This window comes from Gobius niger, assembly GCF_951799975.1.
Source record: "Gobius niger genome assembly, chromosome: 21".
Classification (NCBI taxonomy): domain Eukaryota; kingdom Metazoa; phylum Chordata; class Actinopteri; order Gobiiformes; family Gobiidae; genus Gobius; species Gobius niger.
Window position 1 is genome coordinate 8364972 of NC_136872.1, and position 22180 is coordinate 8387151.

Consider the following 22180-nt stretch of genomic DNA (forward strand, 5'->3'; position numbering starts at 1 on the left):
GCACACATTAGATGCAATGTTTTATTCATCTAAAAATATATAGTTAAAAGTTTGATATTTACATGAAGCAGTTACATTTCATGATTCATTCAGATTCAGAAGTGGTCAGTTCATGATTCTCCTCTTCATTATATCTGCAGCTCATCTGCCCAGTGGCTCTGTGAAAGAACACGGGCCAAACAACAGAAACAAATAAGCATTATTCCAACTGCGACTCACTGCTGTATTGTTCAGTCTTTTTGATGGCATATCAGGTACAGAGGCAGTACCTGTGATGAAGGGGCAGCAGTTTCCTCAAGGTCTCCGAAGCAGCCATGTTTGTGGCGGATGAGGCTCCCCCACAGCACTGTGCGGTGGCACTCAGGACATTGCCCCTCCACTGGCAGCAGCTGAGTCGGTTCGGACCTCAGAAAGCGTTTGGCCAAGCAGCTCATGTGACAATTCATTCTACAAGATAGGTGAAAACAGCTCAGCTTCTCAGATTCCTGAGGAATGACATGAAATTAGTTAAAAATATATCTTTTTACACACAATCCGGAATAATGAATGTTGTGTTATAGTAATAATAATACATAGTACTTACATAAACAATCAGACAAAAGCATGAAAATGATACCGTCTATGAGCAACAAAGATGTTTACCTTGACAGTCCGTCCACAGAGACAGCACCAGGACAGCTCCTCCTGCTCCTCTCCACAAGGCAGTGCAGGTGTCTTCTTGGCCCGCACACAGCCAAAAGCAATAGGGATGTGCAGAGGAGGCTGCAGGCTAGGCTCAAAGTCCATCCTGTACTCCTGTTTGAGCCAGCGGGCGGTCAAGGGCAGGCGGTTCCACGGAGACACCCGCAGCATGTTGGACACCACTCGCCAGTGGAACTGTAGACTTGACTCTTTCCGTGAGCGCCGGGTGACATGAGTCAGCCGCTTGGATGAATGGGGATGCTGCCAAGCCCACTCAAACTAACATAACATGACAAGTTATGTTTAAGGAAGTAAATTCATATTTGTACACACAGGCTTCAATACTTCAAAACAAAAAAATAAAGTAAAATCAGAATAGAAGTTAACTTAGCAGTCGAGGCTTGTTAAACAATTTATTGAAAAAGAAAATATGTATCACTCAAATATATGTATTATTTTAATTATTGCTCATTTGTTTGTAACTATTACCAACATGTTCTACTTCAATTGTGTGCTTGCCCTTAGGCTGCGCTATTGCATATCTCTTGGAAGCGCCAGCTTCCCGTCCTGAGAAGATCAAAGAACTGACCGCTCCAATCATACTTGGGGTCCACTCACCCCCTGACCCCTATAAAAGGGGGACTCTCCCTTCAATCGTCTAATTTTTCTATCAGCTTTGCTCTGAATTGGATTGAAGATAGAAGATGACGCACCGCACTCCTTGCTGGCTGGTTGTCAATCGGGAGAAAAGTCGACTGCCTCCGACCCAGGAATTGGTCTATCTGGGTTTGCACTTGGATTCGGACCAGTGGCCGACCTTTTTGGAGAGGCGGCTTCGGACACCCTCGTTATCAGGGGTGAGTCTGCACTAGCGCTCTTGGGAGAGGCGGCTAGTGCAGGTGTTCCCCGATTGTCTTTTTCCGGGGTGAGGCGTTCTGGCGTTGTTAACGGCTATTGGCTGCACCTCACCCTGCCCGTGAGCCCCTGCTACCTAGGGAGTGCTGGGCTGCTCCCTAGGATGCATACAGCTGCCCCGGGCCCGCTCCAATCATGCAAGACCATGCCTTCTGGGAGTACATTGGTCGGCCACGGCTGCGCGTTGCTTTATGTAATGGCGCAGCCTAAGGGCAAGCACACAATTGAAGTAGAAATCTAAGTTACCTATGTAACTATAGTTCTACTCTCTCTAAATGTGTGCGCCGCCCTTAGCTACGGGCCTAACAGGCACGACCTCTCTTCCATGGCTGAGTTCAAAAGAGACGATTGAAGGGAGAGTCCCCCTTTTATAGGGGTCAGGGGGTGAGTGGACCCCAAGTATGATTGGAGCGGTCAGTTCTTTGATCCTCTCAGGGCGAGTAGCTGGCGCTTCCGAGAGATATGCAATAGCACAGCCTAAGGGCGGCGCGCACATTTCGTAGAACTATAGTTACATAGGTAACTTAGATTTCTGAAATCATGTTTACACATCTACAATAATTCATGCATGCAAATGTTTTGATTCCAAATTACATTAGTGATACTTACTCTCAATGCAGCAATATCAGAGGGGAAGCCGTGAATGATCAGAACCATTTCCCTATAAACAAAGCAGGTTATTACAAAGAAACTTAGCAAAGGAACAAAGGAGGCTTCATCCTTACCATGGCCCTCTCCCACTGGTCCTCTTGGCGCCCCCTCGGTGCCTGCCTGCGTTGTGCTGCCCGATTCTCCTCTCAGGGTTCACCGTAAAGCCGATGTAGATTCGCCCTTTGAATTTAGGGTTTGTGCAGTACAGCATGTACACACCATAGAAGCTCTCTACTTCAACTACCATTCTTAACTACGATCATGTATTTGTATACTGGAAACCATTCTTAGTCAACAAAATCCCGTTTTCCTCCAACTATTGGAAAACAAATCAACCAATATACTACTCGTACATTGTGAAGGAAACATGTTTGTAGCGAGAGATATTTTAGATCAATACAAAGTTAGCATCGTTAGCATTAGAGCGAGATGGACAGGATGTAAACAAAGCCGTTTTAGTTGTCTCATTCTTTGCCTGAAACATAGTACTTTTTCAAGTTGATTTTCTTCCTTCATTTTGTGAAAATAAACATTAATGTTATCTTTTATCTTTTGGGCATTAAAAGCAATAAATATGCATATTTTCAATGTTAATATTTCATTGATTTTAGTGTTTACAATAATAAAATGGATTTTCTTTCAAGGCATCTATCCGTATGCTTCTCTCCTTCAAAACGTGCTTTCCTCTTCCTGTGATTGGTCACATAAAGTCACGTGTCACATGTTTGGCTCTTTCGTTACGTTATGGTTAAAAAGGGGGAAAAAGGATAAATGCGACCATTTACATTACATTTTACATATGCGCATTACTTTTTGAAAACACAGTCGATTCAGTAAATAAATAAACTACGTTTTCGAAATGTTGAACCATTACACTTCCGGGTTCCACTTACCATGAGAGCTGCGTGAAAAAGACATCAGTCCTGTAATACATTTATATTTTAGTGATAGACTGCCCGTGTTTGAAAACACTGTAAGAAATGGCTATTACATCGGAACACATTCGGGACAAACTCACGAAGGAGCTAGCGGCAGTGCACGTGGTAGGTTTGTTGTTGAGCCCTGGCTTTTTCATTTTACATCTAACGTTACTGTTTCTAAATATAAGCACATTGATAGTTTCTACACTGAGCCTGCAACACTTGATTTTATTTAAAGCCACACTGTGTAACATTTTGGATTTTAATTGCTAGCCATACAAAACATGCTCCTATTACTAGCTAGACAGAAAATGCTATTTTTGCTTTTTTTGTGGGTAATCAAAGAATGGATTTGGATGAGGACCTTACCCATTTAAATCTCATATTTACCCACATACCCACTCCCAGTTAAGTTAGTCACTCGCTCACAGCAAAGTCACATGTTTATTTGTTCATATTTTAAACTTATATGTCAACAATAATGTGTGTAATAAAATAAATGCGTATATTTTATTTATTGGGTAAAATGTTTCACGGTGTGGCTTTACTATAAATATAGTACAATTCAGCCAAAATTAATTATTTTGTATGCACTTGCCTGTAAGCACCCAAATACATTTCACACACTATTTCAGTATAAATTAGTTAGTGTTCACATGTCTGTGACTTGAGGGAAAAAGTCATTGATAGGTAAGTGAATACTTGTATTTATAACATTTTTCTCCCTTTTTTCCCAGGATGTAGAAGACACGTCTCCGAACAGATGTGCTGCCAGCTACAAAGTCCTGGTCGTGTCATCCCAGTTTGAGGGCAAGCCACTGTTACAGAGACACAGGTAAACTTGTACATGCATAAGTATTATAATTAATATGTCTCATATCATAACGCTGAGATCAATTCAAGCTGTATGTTGTTTTGTAGGATGGTCAACACATGCCTGGCAGAGGAACTGAAAGAGATCCATGCATTTGAACAGAAGACCCTGACGCCGGAGCAGTGGGAAAAACAGAAATCGCAATGACAAGTTCAGGTCTTAGAAGTTGTTTTAATGATCGCTCATGTCTCCACTCACTCATTAATGTGGCAGATACACTTATTGTTCTGCCATGAGTAACTGTCCGCAGTGAAGCATGTTGGATGACTATTATCAGTGAAAAGTGTTATACAAATAAGATTTCCATATGCAGGAATAAATTAAGTCAATAAACGTCTGGGCCCTGTTTTTATGCATTGTTTGTTATAGTGTTTACCAGGAGCCTTTCATTATGCCCTTTTAACGAAACAGTTATCATTTCCTTGCGACTAAAGCTTGTTTATTTCAGCGGTGCACAAACCAAATGTACAGCGTATGCTTTCTCAAGTGTACATGCCAAATTTGCTGTTGCTAAAAGAAAGTGTCCATTAAGAGCCTTCCATCTTGTGGATTATTCTCGGAGTGACACACCTCAGCCGTGCTCATTGCTCACTGAACTTGCGGCTCCTTTTTAATGCTGCTACTTGTAATTCCCATCCAACGGTGTGTTTTGGACATTTTTATGGTTTGGGGGTTTTGGTTAGTTGGACAAGCTGAATCATCCATTCTCAAAAAAAACCCTTATCAATTATTTTCTGGATTTTTAAGCTGCTACGAAAACTGAAATCAGACTTTTCTGCTCAATTCCTTTTTTTACTTGTGTAATTATTTGGATTAGTGACTTGCAGGATCACTTTCACACAGAACGCTAGCAGACTGCTTTGGCAAGTTCATGACATTGATACAAATGCAATATGGACAAGACACATTTTGCTCCATTACTAGAAGAAAAAAAACAGATATTGTGCCTTTTAGTACTGCATAACTAAAGATGTATCTAATTAAATGAGTTTGAGTCTAAAATGACTAGAAGACTGTAAATTCCCCAAGTTATGCGGCATCAAAACATCTACTCTTATGTTTCCATGTCATCATGTCTTTGAGCATTAACTATGCAACAGTGCATACATCTGACAGGTCAATTAAAAAGCTTTTATTGACAGGAATTTTGAAAACAAACATCGCTATAAATCAAAGCTTACAGTTTTCAGCTTCTTATTAGCCACACCAAAGGTCAATAGTGTAAATGACAAGCCTACGAAACCAAAAAATGTGGAATTGTTGTAAGACCAGATGGGAATTGCCAAACAGACAGTAAAAGCGCTGAGCTCTGCTGTAGATCCTTGTGACTTTCGTTTTGCAGCGTCTCACAGAAGAGCAGCTGACCAAATGAGACGAAACTGTGCAAGCATTTTTTTAGTTGTTCTTTACATAAGGGAAAATTGAACTGAATTTACATGTCCTCATTTATGTACGGCTAAACAAACTGTCAGAAGGGTGACAAGAATCAGGGATCGCATGGTCAGTGGACGTGTAACAGGTTCAGAGTGGGGATTACTTCCACCACTTAACCTCTATGGAGCTCTAATGGATGAGCCACTGAGGGGGCTGATATGAACACATGTGAAATAAGGGGGGGGTCGGGGGGGGTTCATGACCAAGTGCAGATCCGAAATGCTGGCTTTGTTCAACGACAGACAACCAGAGCAAGAAACAGTCATGAATAGGATGCATTCATGAGATTTGAGGATTTAATGTCATGATTCAGATGAGGGACAGGGCCTTAGATATAACTTTATGGGCTTAGACTGAGCTTTATTGTATTTTGCTAGGGGTGGGGTTCATCTGTAATTGAAACAGCACCTGTGTCAATGAATAATTTCTCCACTTTTTTATACAAAAATGAGATAAATATTTCAGCTCTGTTCATTTGTGCTGATAGAAAAGATATCATTAGCCACATCAGCATTTTTGGATAGTTAAAAGCAAATTCTACCATAGAATCTTGGCCTGTCTTCTTAAGTAGTATTCTCTGAGCTCTTCAAAATGTGAATGTGATTTGAACCCAACATACGGCATTGTCTGGTCTGTGTTCATTAAATTCACCATGGCATCAATGAGCACAGTATGAGAACAGACTAAAATTAGCACTTTTGACCAGCTGACTCCTCTCCCCTCGTGGCGCAATATCAATGATGTTAAATTCTGTGTCTCTGTAGGGGACCCATATTTAGGAGTGCTGGCCTTCTTCAGCATCACTCAAGCAGAAAAGCTGGATGACTGAGAGTGCACACATCAATTAGGGTTCCATTACCCGCAACAGACCACCTCGCCGCTCACAAGGATGTGTCACAGCTGAAAGGGAAGATCATCCATGTGAAATGCGTCCGTAAATAGGGTCAGACAGCCTCATGGCGAACGAGCAACGCGATCAGTATATTTCAATACCAGGCAGACACAACACAAAATAATGTGCAAATTCTACAGACAATTAAAAATCCGAAAAATAAACATCTTAGTGTAAAGTACAAAAAACAATTCCACATTTTACTCACGCACCAGTGCTAATACTTAAAAAGAATATTTAGCAAGAATGATGGGATAAAAACGACTTTTCGAAGCACTGATTCTTCAAAAAGATGATTAAAATATCCATCTCAAGACTGCACTGACAATACTGGTTTGGCCTGCCATCCAGATTTTCTTCATTGGACATTGTTTATAAAAGTAACTGCTGACCATATAAAAATAACCACATTCTGTCTGCAACAAATAAGACGCGCTGTCACAATAACTACACACTATTAAAGGTTAGGAGAAGGGTTTGGGGTACACCTGCTGAGCGATGTTTGTGTTTATGATTGAATGTCTTATAAATTAGTTTTTCAATACTTCTAATGCTTTGAACAGTGTGTAGTTATCAAAGTTACCAAAAGACACATAACAAATAATCCCACATCAACAGTTACAACATATATCTGAGCAGACATGGCTTTGCCTTCAGCGACTCTTGGAGCTGATGTCCATTATGGCGTGCAGCTCCCCCGGCTGGTATCCCAGCAGCCCCTGCAGGTTGCACACGAACCTGTAGACGTAGCGTTTGCCAGCGGTTTTGCGGATGATGTTCTTGTCGTAGTAGTAGCGCAGGCCCCGACTTAGCTTTTCATAGTTCATCTTTGGCTTGTTTTTCCTGCGGCCCCACAGCAGAGCGACCTGGGGGAACACAGCGACAGGTTGCACAAAGGACCATAACCGTGTTCTTTCCAAGTTCCTATCACAGTAATTGCTTTATAAACTGCCTGCTGTAGGCAAATGGAGGCCCTCTCTTTCTTAAAACCACACTGCAGAACATTTCAGGTTGTATGTCATAAAAGCAACTAAACAATCTGAAACCTAATAACTAATAAGTGCTCAATGCTCTATATGGAAATGGACGTTACTGGACAAAACCCCAATAATACAAGACTTATATCAAGACTCACCTCATCCGGGTCGGTCAGCTTGAACTCCCACCCGTCTCCCGTCCAGCTGATGCACGACTGACAAGCGCGGTCGGTCAGAAGCTCCAGAAGGAACTGCCACAACTGAATGGGACCACTCCCTGTCGCAGAGAAGGTTTCAAACTTCTCTTAGCAGCGTAGGAACAAATGTGGGGGGCTGCGATGAACACTTCCTGAACCTGCTGAACTCTCTCTTCTCCTATGCTGCATTACTCACCGGTGTACCCCGCCAGTATCGCCGCCGGGATGACCGCTCTCCCCAGCTCCGTCTTGCTGCCGACGTATTCCTTGAAGCTCCTGTGGGGCCGCAGGACGTTAAACATTTGCTCGAATGCGGTTGCTTCCTCCACCGGTTCCTTGGCGCTGTGCAGGGGGCCCGCCCAGGATAGGGGGCCGACAATGTCCTCCACGTCACACGGCGCAACACCTTCTGGCTCTACCTCTATTACGACAAGTGAAAAAGAGACACAGTAATAAAAACACAATTGGTTAAATCTTTAATTTCTCATGCCGTACCTGTTATTTCGACCACGTTTTGTAGCTGGGCTGTCACGGTCTCTCTCTTGACCAGCTGCACCTCCTGAGGGGCGACACTGGAAGAATCCAGCGTGTGCAGGTCGGTGCACTCGAGTGGGCAGTATTGGACATGGTATTGTTTGGGGGAATGCTCATAGTCACAGTAGTCATCTGAAAACAGGATATAAAATATACACGAGAAATTACATTGTTTGTTACTAGCATGCCTCAAATGTATTGCAATCAATATCTACACCGTCACCGGAGAGGTTAAGAGGGCAAACATCTTACCTTTGTTGGGTGAGGTCTGGTAGTATATAACAGTGCTGATGGGATATGATGACGATCTGTCGTATTCATTCTCTGGAAAAAAGTTAAAGTGTTAAAGTGTCTAATTTCAAATGCACTTTAGGTGAAAAGAAACAAAGAAAAAAAGGATTTCACTAGAGTAAATCATTTTTTTCTATTCTATTCTATTCTTAAAATTGCCAAAATTACAGTACAGTACAGTACATTCCTCTAACTTAATTCCAAAAGCGTGCAAATATTATAATGCTAAATCTCTCCGATCATGACTACCTAAACAATCCCAAGGCAACTGGCACGTAACTGGGAAATAAACACTTTTTTGACGCCGATATCCCTGACCTATTGGGACCCACCCCTCCTCATGGAGTCCAGGTGCTCCCACAGGATCTCCCCGGTGCTGCAGTCCAACGTGAGGCTGAGGAACGTGTCCCGATCCAGGGCGCACAGCTCCGTCCCCTGCAGCGCCCTCAGCTCTGCCCCCACACACTCCAGAGCGAATTCAGCCTGGCACCAGTCCAACCAGTGATTCACCTCCCACTGGGACCACTGCATGAGGTCTGGGGGACAGGGTAGTAGCGTTATCCCTCTGATCGAGTGTATATGGATGTACATTATCAGGGTCACTTTCAGTACCTTGAGGGAGATGCAGCTTGAGCCGTTCCTGGGTAAAACCGTCAAAACTGGCCCGTACCGCCCGGCTCAGGACCTCTTTACTGGTGGGGGTCAGGGGTGGGACCTCCAAGGGGTCCAGCTCTGGACGTGGACACATGAGCAGATGAAAGGCAGCCAGTTCAAACCTCCATCAACACCAGCATTCACCCATTTGTGAAATCACTGTGCAAGCGTTTAGTTTTTACAATCAGGAATAAGCCCGAGTACAGGATGAAGTCTATGTTGTAAAACTTTAAATTTGGTTTAGCAACACTGAAATGACAGTTTATACGGCAACAAGTGCGGTAAAGTATGCCATCTTAAACAGTACAATAAATGGTGGAATATTGGAATTTAATTATTTTTCTTACAAGTGACCACACTGACCACATCACATAATTGCAGATACAGCAGTATTAAACTCTACATCAGAGTTTGTGGAGTACTGCCTGTTAATAAGTAGCTGATGCAGTAAAAAAAAAATACAGTCTATTTACCAAAGATGTTTAAATTTGAGTCTCTGTAGAATAACGGAAATATTTTTTATGCAATGGGTTTTCTACCTGTTGATCTATGTCAATTGTTGTCATCTTACCATATTTTACTTCTTATTTTTTATATCTTATTTGTTTTAATATTCTTTATGCATGCCCCATAGCCCTACCATTTAAAGTTATATAGCTTATTTTTTATCTAAACTCTGTGTTACATGTTTTAATGCTTAATGCTGCATGTCTTCACCGAGAAAAAATTCTAGTAAAATAAAAACTATTCTGATTCTGATTCCTTTCCATATAAAAAGTAAAAAAAACATGTACATTGGATCATAACAATAATAATAGTATGTTATTGAAGTTGACTAACAAAGGGATGATGAAGTGCGGTTCTTACCGTACACAGGGCACTCCATCCCGGTCGCCAGGGGCATGAGGGTGGTCCACAGTGACAGGGTCCAGGGGAGGCCCCAGCTTCTAATATTGGGAGGAGGGGAGATACCATGATGAACACTTGTCAATCATCTGGAGGTGGGCGGGATCAATCAAGGGCCAAAGAAGACAGACAACTGCTGTGGGACCAATTAAAGACAGCCGGAGTGGACCTGGGACGTGCAACTGTTTCCACACCGAATATATGCTGAATGTTCAGGAAATGTTACTTTAGAGGTTTTTTCGTACAAACAAAATTAAACGCAGCATTATATTATAGGAAACAAAGCCCAAGTAAAAATCCAGGGCTTAAAGGCACACTGCGTAACATTTTGGATTATACTGTTGCCAGCCATTCAAAATATGCTCCTAGTGACCAGCTGGTTGTGTAGTGGGTAATCAAAGAATGGATTTGGATGAGGACCTAACCTGTTTAAATCTCATATTTACCCAAATACTGACACAGTTAGTCAGGTCTGAGGAGAGGCGAGCAGCTCACAGCAAAGACGCATGTTTATTTGTTCATATTTTACGTTTATTTAATAAAATGTGTGTAATAAAAATAAATGCTTGTATTTTATTCTATTTATTGGGTCAAATGTTGCACGGTGTGGCTTTAAGATAGTGTCCTACATACCTTCATACCTAGGAGCCAAGCCCTACAAGTCACCTGGTATTCAAAACTATTCAAATGCATGTGGGACTTTCCCTTGTTTGTGTAATACCAGGTCCATTTGCCTAAGATAAAGTGTAATGGATATATTTTCAATAAGTTCTTCAGCCCTGTTAGCCCCTTATTTATAAGACTATACCTCAAAACAGGTGGCTGTTCTGTTAGTTAGTTTTGCTTCATCTAGTGCTCAGGTCCAGAGTTGCCTGCAGTTAGGTCAAGTAAACTGCAGGCTATTTTTTTTATATTATTAAAGCATTGCAACATAATAAATAGAAATGCACTTGTAGCCTGAATGATATCTCCCGTTTCAGTTTAGTGTTGTTGTGAACTTGACCTGTGACACTGACAAAGAAATGATCAAGACACAGTGCATTAGCGCCCTCTGCAGGCCGGAAGAGCGAGATAAAGTGCAACTATGTAGTCTTAGCCCCCACCTGAACCGAGCAAAGTTTCTCCAGTTTGGCTTCACCCAAATCTAAAAACTTCTTGAAAAAGAAGTGTCAAAATGGCGACAAAAACGAGACGAAAATGTGGAAAAAACATGACAAAAAGGGGACAAAAAGACAACAAACAAAACGTGAGAACACGACGAGGAAAAATATCCATTTAGGTCAGTTTTGTAGATCTTAGCTTTCAAATAAGGCATTACAGCCTGATCCTATAGACCAGTGTAACATCTCCAATCAAGCAGCTTTTGAATTTGGGTAAAGCCGAAAGGGAGAAAATGCACTTGGTTACAGTGAGGGTCAAGAGGTTAAAAAAAGAAGTGTTTTAAAAGGTTTGTGGATGCACTCTTGTGTTAAAAATAAAGCTCAACACCACTGAACTTGTGTTAGCATTAGCTGCATATGAGGACACAAGCACAGATTTCATTTCATTTATGTCAACAAGTCTCCTCATTTGCTCAGTCACACAATTTCCAGTAAAACCAGAGTCCGATTTGAACACCACAGCATTGACATACCAAACACAGACCTTGTTTAGTTGTTCATGGAGTGTCATTTTATTAAATACGTATATGCGCTGACTAAAGGTGGCAGCTCGCAGCATCTTTAGTACAGTATTTTCTACACGGGAACAACACCACAATCATTTCAGTCCTATTTAGAGAGAGCTTAGTCCTCTCTAACGCAAGTCACTTCGGGGAGCAGTTACAGCAGAGTGACGGCAGCATGCTATACACACACAGTATGGTTACATTCAGCGATGGACAGATCTGAGGACATTAAAGAGGCGGACAGAATGAGGAAGTATGGTCACAGTGCAGCTCTGACGCCTGGGAAGACGAGGGTTTTAGCGTGAGTTTCAACAGTACGGAGAGGTTTAGAGTACCACTGTCGGGATACTTGAGTTGGCTTTGTTAGAGACAATTACGGAAAGTAACGTTTTACGGCGCCCTCTGTTAAGAACCCAGGCTAAACCCCAAGGCCAGTGTGGACGTAAGGTGTACAGGTAAAGTGACGAAATGCAATGAAGAAAAGCAACTACACTTTCCGAGACTACGCCCACAACTATGCATTTCTACTGTTAAAAATACAAAGCTAAAATCACTTAATCACTATTTGTGTTCTTTAACATTTTTAAAGCCTATATTTGATTATCACCTTGTTACAAAGTGCCGTTATAATGATTAAGACAGCAGTTTTTGTGCCTGTCATCACATCTCTAACATGAAATGCATCGGTGTGGACCAACATAGTCTTCAGACACCACATAATGACTAATAGAAATGCTACGGTACAGTACAGTGAGAACAGCTACGCGATCGCCGTGGTGACCAGGCAAGGACCAGGCCCGGTTTAGCGCGGGTCGTCCGGGGCAGCGATCTTCTCCAGGCTGGGCTCCATGTCCCAGATCTCGCGGGCGTACTGCGAGATGGTGCGGTCGCTGGAGAATTTCCCGCTGCCGGCGATGTTGTGGATCACCTTCTTGGTCCACTCTTTGGGGTTCTGCTCGGAAACATTGACACAGCAGTTAATAGACGGCTCACGTGACATCGTAACAGTTTAGAATAATGGCAGGTTGGCCCGAAATGCTTATGTTTTGACCTAATTTATGGTTCTTATTAACTCAGCTGGTAAGTGCTATGATCAGACCCACCTTATACAGTGCACTGACTTTATCCTGGCACTTGATGTAGTCCTCATAGTCAGCAAAGACCTTAAATCTGCAAAAGACACAAGAGTAAACATTGTAACATCCTCCAACATTCAGAAGATGAGTGCAGTGTTTGATGGAGCTACTGCGTATGCTCTGGTCGAGGCCTCACCTGTCGTGGTGCATGAGCATGTTGACCAGGTCTTTGAAGAGGTCTGCCTGGTTGGGGCTGAAGAAGCCTCCAGAGATCTGGTCCATGGCCTGTTTCAGCTCAGGGATGCGGTTGTAGTAGGACAGGGCATCATATCTGACAACACAGAGGAAGCACATTTTTACTCAACTTCTTTTTAGGGATGTTGGTCAAGGTCTAAAAATATAATTGTTCATAACTCTAATCAATTGTATCAGACTGTTCATTAAGGCATTGTTATTTTTTATCTTTAGGAGTGCAGAGTTCATGGGCCAGTGTCTTGGACTTTGTACTTTCATATTGCTATGCTTCTTGCTGAAACCGATTGCATTTCAGCAATGAAGATTATAAAATACGATCTTTGAATAATATTGTATTCAAAAATCTTATTCCAAGCAAGAGATGTTCTTGCAAAGGTCTCAAGAAAAGTTCCAACCCTCATTAAAGTGTATGGCACATTAGACACAGTTTTTACTAAAACATAGTTAACAAGATTATATTATATATATTATATAACATTTTGCAAATGATTGTAACCAGCTTTCTTAGGTTTGGCCATTTTTGTGATGTTTATAGTTTCACTTCCTTATTGGACACTGAGGACACTGATAGGCAGTGACATGTCAGTGACACTTCCTATCCAGTCATGTGGCCGGGGGAGCTTGTTTTCCCGAGATGTGACATCATTGTCCCCAGTTGGTTTGTGTTTTTTTATGTGGGAAAGTAGGGATTTTATCAAATAAAAATCTCGTCCTGACCCGAGTTCCCCAGTCGTTTTCCCCAGTTGAGCGAGCGTTCACGTGCATTCCCCAACTGGGGAAGTCGTTCACCCGAGTTTCCAAGGATCACATGAACGCACCAATAGATAAACAATTTTAAACTGTTGCCGTACCAACCATGTTAAATCAATGGGAAATGAGTTAAACTGCTATGCTTTACCTTTATTTATGTCACTTCCTGTCAGCAGCTTAAAAATTCCAATAAAAATAACTTTTCTGGCCAATTTTTCTTGCTGCTTCACTGAAGTAAAATTCAAATTACGCAACTGATGAACTTGCCACTGATGTTATCCACCTAAATAAGTCATATTTTCAAAAGCATTAAAACCTGTTATATATAAACTTTAAGTTTACTCCATGAAGCTATAAAGTCCTGTATAAATACTTTAGCCCTCACCCTTTCTTGTCCATAGCCTCCACATCAGGAACCCTCATCCCAAAGATGAAGAGGTTCTCCTCCCCGGCCTCCTCTGCCATCTCCACGTTGGCTCCGTCCATGGTGCCGATGGTGAGTGCTCCGTTCAACATAAACTTCATGTTCCCAGTTCCCGAGGCCTCAGTGCCGGCAGTGGAGATCTGCTCAGACAGGTCTGATGCAGGGATGACTGCGCACACACAAACAATCAATAACCGCTGTAGCAAGATGTACAAAATGTACCATTGGAAAAGAAAAAACTTAACCGTACTCTTTTCAGCCAGAGTGACGCGGTAGTTCTCCAGGAAGATGACCTTTAGCCGATCTCCTACGATGGGGTCATTGTTGACGATGTCTCCGATGGCAGTGATGAGTCTGATGATCATCTTGGCAGTGTGGTATCCCGGAGCGGCCTGGAGGGATTCAGGGCAGGTGTCAAATACGCTGAGCGAGTGTGAAAAACGACTGGAGTGGCTATGCTACTCAAGAGGAAAAGAATGTTAAACTAAGGCTGATGTAAATAATGTAGGATGTTAAACAAGGCCAAGGTGGCACAAAAAAAATCATATTACACATTACTAATATATGGATAATACTTCTTCTAAAAAAAGCTATGATCAGTTTTGCAGGTGTTAGCTTTCAAATGAGGCGTCACACTGGCCTATAGGCTATAGGCTCTTGTCGAGAAGCTTTTAGCTTTTGGATAAATCCGAACTAGAGAAAATGTGCTCAGTTCAGGTGGGGGTTAAGAGGTTATTAAAACCGGAAAGAAGAAAATACATTAGAGCAGTGGTTCTGTACTGCCTTTAGTTTAGGACTAGGACTGTCTTAGTGATTTCAGATGCATTTACCTTTCCTCCAATCATGATCGTTCTGGGGGTCCACTTTTTCTGTGGCTCCTTCCGAATGCCTGGTGGGAAAAAAAGTTAAGCCATTTGACCTCATTCTGATTTTGATCATGGTATTACACTCGTATTCATCTTACGGTTATAAAAGGTAATGATGTGCAGGCAGTTGAGCAGCTGCCTCTTGTATTCGTGGATCCTCTTCACCTGAACGTCAAACATGGAGTCCGGGTTGATCTTGACCTTGTAGTGTTCTTCCAGATGTGCAGCAAACTTCAGCTTGTTCTCCTGCAAGACAGCATAGTTGGTAACCAGAATGTGACTCCAAACCTCCATCCAGAATCAAAGAGATAAACCTACTTGTTTGACTTTTGCAACATCCGCGATGAAAGAATCATCGTTCACAAACTTCAGAAGTTGCTTCAGTTGATCCATGTCCCGGATGTAATCTTCACCAATCCTCTGGGGGGAAGGGAAACAAAGTATTAACATTATTTGACAGAGCTGTGACTCGATGGCAAAGTGTATGTTGACTTTTGTTAACTTCACCTCAGCGATGACCTCTGCCAGGCCAGGGTTGCACATGACCAGCCAGCGCCGGGGGGTGATGCCGTTGGTCTTGTTCTGAAACTTGTCAGGGTCCACCTCGTAGAAATCTTTAAAGCTGAACGCGAGGACAAAAGTTAAACAACTGCAGAAGACGACAGCTCGCCAGAATCCGGATACGACCATGCGCTTACACAGTGTCTTTGATGATCTCGGAGTGGATGCGGGCCACTCCGTTGACGGCGTGGGATCCGACGATGCAAAGGTGAGCCATGTTGATCTTCTTGACATCGCCTTCCTCGATCAGAGACATCCTGCGGAGGCGGTCCATGTCTCCGGGGAAAAGCTTCCCAATACGCTGTAAAAAAAAAAAAGGGGACAAGATAGTAGGTATGGATGAGTTTGATAAAATAACACTAACTTGTCAGCAAAAATGATAAAGTTCTACGTTATTCCATTCAAAAAATACTAAGACATCAAACTTTAGCTCATCATGTACCTCGAGGTGCCTTCTGTTGATCTCATAGATGATTTCCAGGTGGCGGGGGAGCAGGTTGTGGAAGAGGTCCACGGGCCATCTCTCCAGAGCCTCGGGCAGCACAGTGTGGTTGGTGTAGGCGCAGGTACGCACCACAATGTCCCAGGCCTGACATGACACAAGCATCGCACCAAACTCAATCACTTTGGCAGATACCCAGGTATGTTTATAAGATCACCTCCCACTTTCTGTGTTATTGTCTGCTGTGCATCGGTCAAATAATGCATCGAAATTCACCTGATCCCAAAGGAGTTTCTCCACGTCGACCAGGATCCTCATCATCTCAGGGATGGCCAGAGCCGGGTGGGTATCGTTGAGCTGAATGGCAACCTGAACAGCACATGAGGAAAGAGCAGTGATGAAAAGGACTTACTCAAGCAGGACTGCAAGACATGTACAAAGCTAATATTTGCAAAGTAAGAAGAGCGCTTTCTCACGTTTGACCCCAAAGCAAACTTATAGAAATTCATAATGTTCTTCGTAATCCTTATATACCAAAGTGGGAATCTGGAGCAGAGGAACCCCACCAGCTGTGTCCCAACTTTGTTATTTGAGTAGATGTATCATGCGCAGGAACTCCCTTTATGGTAATTACTCCACAAACCTTTTCTGGCAGCGTGGACAGGTCCATTCGCACAAATTCAGTGGAGCCAAACTTGGACGCCTTGAATCTGCGGACGATGTCCTGAAGCGTGGCTGCTACAACAAAGTACTCCTGCTTCAGTCGCAGCTCCTTCCCCTCAAAGAACTGCAAGGAGGGAACATGGGTTTGAGTTGTATGAGGAGTCGGCCTCTCCGGGATAGGGGCATCCACCATAAACAAGGCCACGAGTTACACATGTACACACTGTCGCCCATGTTCGGGATTTAGCACTTGCCTCTGTATAAGGCAAGGTTATACTTACGTTGTCATTGGGATAGAGGACTCTGGAGATGTTCTCAGCCAGGTTCCTGTCAAGGACGGCTTGGATGTAGCCACCAACATTGACTGTGGAGAAAGAAAAACAAAAACGTATGGCCTCAACAACTCATTTATAACGCCATCCCAGAAGATCTGACTGCTACACTTACAGTCTTTCAGGTTGAAATCACAAGGAGCTTTAGCAGACCACAGTCTCATGGTGTTCACAATGTTGTTCCTGTACCCAGGCACTGGGGTGTCGTACGGTAACGCCAACACCACCTGAAGAAACAGCACCATCCTTTGAATAACAAGCGCTCAAAACATTTGCTAACTTTGAAGTCGGTCTACCTGTGTGTCCACCCATTTGACCCCCTCGTCAGTGTGCTCCACTCTGCCGTAGAAGTGGACCGGCCGCATGTACTCAGGGCGAGCCTTCTCCCAGGGGTTCCCGTAACGCAGCCAGTCATCAGCCTCTTCCACCTGCAAAAACACGCCGGTCACTCGGGTCATTGTGCATGAGCGGGCCTTACAGTGTAGGATTACAAACTTTGACCAAATGAATGCAAGGTAACAGGCCTTAGAGTTGTTTTAGCCCATTTCGTGAATTATATAAAAATAACGTAAACAGGCAGCCCATTGTCTTGCTGCCAAAACGAGCAGACCTCTACTGTGGGAGATCATGTTTCCTGTAGCTCAATATGACCTGCATTGTTTTCTGTACATGCGTCCCAAGATTATTACAAAGTGACAATAATGCTGCATATTGGTGATGGCGTGGGGTCCCATTTATAACTAAGAGACGTGCAATTTTCTTTTCAGTCACAGATAGCTCAGACGCTGTGAAAATGTGTAGGACAAGTTTTAATACCTTTCTAATTATTTATCCCTTAGCTTCATGGGATCATATTGGAGACATTAATTATAGTTCTATTAAAGCCATAATCACTGTCCTATTCGAATGATTCTCTATTCAGAACTGAATTCATAGTTTTTAGTGGAATGAAATTTGTTTTGTCCTCCTTAAGTACATTGTGAACTCAGAAATTTGGAGATGAAAAAAATAATAAAATAGAGCATTTGTATCAATTTCAGTAACTTGCAGGCATTTCTCCTTTGTGAGATTAATAAAGGTTTATCTTATCTTATCTTAGTTTGTTAGCATTTCAGAGACTGGGATCCTGAAGTGTTTATAAACGTATCCCTGTGAAGGATTTGGAAGTTAGTAATGTGTTAGGAAAGTTAGGAATGAGTTTGGACACAACAAACCATTTAATTTACTTGCTTTGTAAACAACAAAACCGGCACAAGGCCTTTAAGTGATACAGAAAGGAGTAGAGGCTCACATTCCAAATAAGGGACTGGGACTCTCCCTTATGAACCTTATGCACAGTATGGTCACTCCAGGCCAACACTGAATGTTTACTTATGTCATATCCTACGCCTTTGTCCGATAAGGAAACAACTGCACAAAATCTAAAAGGATTGTATTAACTATGTTCTAGTGAAATGGGTACTTCAACCTATGATATGAACTTGGTATTGTGCCAATTTAAGTTCCAAATAGAGGTGAAAGTTAACGTTGACGAGCACTCTGATTTGAGTGAGTGCGAACGTACCTGCCACCCATTCACTATTTTCTGGTTGAAGATCCCAAACTCGTAACGGATGCCGTAACCGTAGGCAGCCAGGCCCAAAGTGGCCATGGAGTCCAAGAAACAAGCTGCAGGCAAAGATCAGAAAGGGTTCACAACTCGGGACAACCGCAAAAGCGCTCAGGAAAAATGTTGGTAGCTTTGCCTCATCACACCTGCTAGTCGGCCAAGTCCCCCGTTGCCGAGTCCAGCATCTTCTTCAATGTCCTGCAGTTCCTCCATATCAAGTCCGAGCTGTGAAGACGATCATCAAACACATTGGTAAAAAAAAATCTAAACCTAAAACCCTAAAACATCTGCATTCAGTGGGGACACTTGTTGCTTTTAACCATCATCCTTTGCTGTACCTGGTAGGTGGCTTCATCGCATGCGTTCTCCAGGGCCAGGTTGACCATAGTGTTCTGCAGAGTGCGGCCCATGTAGAACTCCAGGGAGATGTAATAGACGCGCTGCAAAAAGTAATATCCCGTTAGTTACAATAGCTTTTACATGGAGGTGTAACGCGACACTCGATAGGCTCATTCAATTATTCATCCCCTCAAGCTTCATGCTCTACACATGCTCTGCTTACTAACTTTTTTTTTGTTTTAATCGTCGAAACATTCCACGGATTCTCAAGGGGCAAGGCTAATAATAAAACAACACGCTCCACTTGAGGGCCTGTGACATATCTGTGGAAAGAACAACAGCTGCCTCCGTCGTTATTCTAAGTGCCTCTCACTCCAACTCTTACAAAGTGCATCTTCTGTTTCATTCTTTTATACAACTAATAGTTTTCGTGTCATTTTATAGTGTGTGTGTATGTTACAATGTGTTTGGGGACGAATGCCACAAAGTAAACAGTGTTGTAACAAGATAGAAATCAATAAATGCACAGAATTTTCCAGCGCACTCAACTCTCTGCAAAATACATCACTCAATATTACATGAGCTCCTTTTGGCTTCAGCTAGTCCCATTTACAGTTATCTGACCTACTACAATGTGCAAGGAGCCAAATGTAATGCTGTATTTCTCAGTTTTAGCATCAACTAAATTGCCACCCATTGATCGATTATCACAAGAGTTCAGGAGGATGACCGTGGACAGCTGCACGTGTCCTCTGGTGCTGCTCACATTGCAACCAAGGGCATGCAGTGTACGCAGAGACAGAGCAGAAAGCTATAATAAAACTATGCTACGACGACACTGTCCCACAAAACAGGAAGAGTGGAGACAATCGTGTTCGGTCTTGTCTTTAAGCTGTATGCCACTGCCAATCACAAATGCCTTTTCACTGCCAACCAGATCAACAATTGGGTAATCCAGGAGTTGTTCCATCACTTTTGCCTGGTGAGAAACAGCCAGGCCCAAATTGCAACACAGTAGTATTTTGTGTGAAGGGATTTCTGCCTGGCAACACGAGACATGACAGGCTATTGGTCTTTCCCTCCACCACCTCCTCCTCCTCAAATTTGACCAGGTAAACAGTCACGCACGCTGCCTTGAGGATTTACAGTCGGTGAGATCCAGACAGGGAAAGTAGCTTAATGTGGCTTAACCATGAAGCCATTTTGTGATGCACTTTCCGCGCACACTGGCTCGTGGGGGTGGGGGGTGGGAGGGGAGGGGAGTGGGGGGGATAGAGATGCAGGGCACGTAGGCCACTCTGTTACGTAACGTGTCTGACCATCTTAACAACCAGTTGAGCTTCAGAGCGCCGCGGAGAGGTGTGAATGATGTGGAGGGTTTGGTTGTGGCCATGTACGCGCATGATGAGTGCCTGTGCGCCATTCACAGGGAAAGATCAAGGTTAGAGATGCGGATGTACTACGGTTACGTAACACTGGCGGCTCGTAGCACGTACAGAAGCGGAGTCTGAGTTCATCCCTCAAGTTCACACACACACATTGCACTGCGAGGAGCACCACGACACACTCCACTGCTATAAAAGGATATATCTCGAAACAGTGAGGCTGTCATGTCACGCGCGCACGAGCCACAGCCGTGACCCTGCAGTGAAGTGAGCCTGCATCACTCAGCTGTGTCAGTGCATGTGTGTCAGTGCGTGTGCGTGTGCGTGTGTGCGTGCGTGCATGTCCTGGACTGCGGCATCTGCAGGGCTTACTTTGGGGTCCTTCTCGTAGTAGTGCTGCTGGGTGCGGATCCAGCGGCCCACCAGGTGATCCCGCACCGTGTTGGCCAGGGCGAAGTAGTAGTCTCTTTTGGTGGCGACATTTCGGTCCTTCACGAGAGTAAAATGGAGGTGTCGGTTGAAGTTAGTTTTGAGGTCCGCGACATTCTCTACCCCCGCCAGGCCGCGGACGGATATCTGCTTCCTCTTGTCGTGGTCGGTGAGCGGCTTAGCCATGACGTTTCGCGCCCCAAACAAACTACTGTAACTTCACCTGGAGCCAGAGCAGCCTCTTCCCTAGTCCCTCTGAGTGCACACGGCCGGTGGGATGGGCCGTCCCTGCCTCCTTTTTATGTCACACACCGGTCAAGCCAGAGCGGGGCGTCGGACTGCTCACTTCCGGTGCGAAGTCAAAATAAAAGCATCTGGAAGGCTCCTTTTTGTAACTACTGTTCACACCGAAACCAAATACAACTTTCCATCCATTCACGGTTACTTACAAAAGCTGAGGAGTAGTTTATCATGTTATAGGTGATTTCAAAATAGATGCTTTTAACAAATTGACCGTGTACTTGTGTGCCGTCACATACGTGTTCCGCATGTTCCGCTGAGAGGGGGGCGTGACTGCGGCTGTTCCTGAGCCTCAGCGCAATAGATCTTTCATCAATTTAGGATGTTGCTTCACAGACATCGTGATGAGCAACATCGTAGCCTAAAAGCAACTCCAATGAACTCTGTAGACCCACAGCCCATTAGTATAAAAGACACAAGAAATATGGAAAGATTCCCTGATGTAAGAACACGTTGTCCAGACTCTGCCCTGGTGCGGTCCTCACTGAGGTCCAGCACCAGCACAAAACGTGTGATTTAAAAAACTGAAGCAACATTCAGCGTAATTTGAAATTTAATTTTTAATACTAACCAAACAAGATCAACAGTTATTAACAGCCTCGTAATGTAATCCCAGAAACATTGAAACATGTCTTTAATTCCAGCAGAAGCTACAGACACTGCACAGAGTTAGAGATAATGAAAAGATTAATTTATCATTTAAGTTAACGCTGGAGCCTTGAATTACACAATTGTATTTCCAAGGATTTTTTTTATGAACTAGCAATGAGAGGCTGCACAAAAAAACAAACAAAACATTAAAAAAACAAAGCAAGCTTTTGAAAAAAAAAATACATTTCTACAAAAGGGTTTTTGCCTGAACAGAACTAAGATACAATTCACATCTCATTTTACAAAAATATTATCCTTATTCAAATTAAAGCCAGCAATGAAGGGAATACAATGTTGTCAAATGTTCAACATGCATGTTCTTTTAGGTAAGTGACTCCAATTATTGTGTATAGTTACATTACTAAACTTTCAACATTAGCACTGCTGAACATTTCGTCAAGGCATGTGGAGTTGTATCTTCACCACAAACTGTAATGCCTCAGGTCAAGTGAACGATACGCATCCAAAATATTGGTAAGAGGTTGAATAAAAATGAAGTACTGTTA

At 43.1% G+C, this 22180-nt stretch overlaps 4 protein-coding genes across 4 annotated transcripts; 1 reads left to right on the forward strand and 3 right to left on the reverse strand.

Annotated features, from left to right (window-relative positions):
* Positions 1 to 2: 2 nt before the first annotated feature.
* slx1b (SLX1 homolog B, structure-specific endonuclease subunit) lies at positions 3 to 2686 on the reverse strand. The gene is made up of 5 exons (XM_079580454.1): positions 2322 to 2686; positions 2206 to 2257; positions 643 to 960; positions 270 to 485; positions 3 to 158 (listed from the first exon to the last, which is right to left on the reverse strand). The coding sequence occupies exons 1-5, from the start codon at positions 2492 to 2494 to the stop codon at positions 129 to 131; spliced, it is 789 nt and encodes a 262-aa protein (XP_079436580.1). The 5' UTR covers positions 2495 to 2686; the 3' UTR covers positions 3 to 128.
* Positions 2687 to 3019: 333 nt separating this feature from the next.
* LOC306980938 (bolA-like protein 2) lies at positions 3020 to 4376 on the forward strand. Its single transcript, XM_079580481.1, has 3 exons — positions 3020 to 3290; positions 3905 to 4002; positions 4089 to 4376. Exons 1-3 carry the CDS (start codon positions 3228 to 3230, stop codon positions 4186 to 4188), a joined length of 261 nt encoding a protein of 86 aa, XP_079436607.1. The 5' UTR covers positions 3020 to 3227; the 3' UTR covers positions 4189 to 4376.
* A 2520-nt stretch (positions 4377 to 6896) lies between these two features.
* On the reverse strand, positions 6897 to 10122 carry LOC306981138 (protein C-ets-1-like). Its single transcript, XM_079580693.1, has 8 exons — positions 9888 to 10122; positions 8979 to 9098; positions 8699 to 8902; positions 8328 to 8399; positions 8037 to 8207; positions 7738 to 7962; positions 7503 to 7621; positions 6897 to 7233 (listed from the first exon to the last, which is right to left on the reverse strand). The coding sequence occupies exons 1-8, from the start codon at positions 9922 to 9924 to the stop codon at positions 7021 to 7023; spliced, it is 1161 nt and encodes a 386-aa protein (XP_079436819.1). The 5' UTR covers positions 9925 to 10122; the 3' UTR covers positions 6897 to 7020.
* Positions 10123 to 11571: 1449 nt separating this feature from the next.
* Positions 11572 to 21029, reverse strand: LOC306980827 (glycogen phosphorylase, muscle form-like). The gene is made up of 20 exons (XM_079580258.1): positions 20667 to 21029; positions 18909 to 19010; positions 18717 to 18795; positions 18526 to 18629; positions 17258 to 17389; positions 17077 to 17188; positions 16911 to 16993; positions 16610 to 16753; positions 16243 to 16335; positions 15967 to 16113; positions 15662 to 15825; positions 15471 to 15585; positions 15282 to 15383; positions 15062 to 15209; positions 14928 to 14986; positions 14348 to 14489; positions 14059 to 14266; positions 12865 to 12999; positions 12696 to 12762; positions 11572 to 12544 (listed from the first exon to the last, which is right to left on the reverse strand). The coding sequence occupies exons 1-20, from the start codon at positions 20907 to 20909 to the stop codon at positions 12395 to 12397; spliced, it is 2529 nt and encodes an 842-aa protein (XP_079436384.1). The 5' UTR covers positions 20910 to 21029; the 3' UTR covers positions 11572 to 12394.
* Positions 21030 to 22180: the final 1151 nt, after the last annotated feature.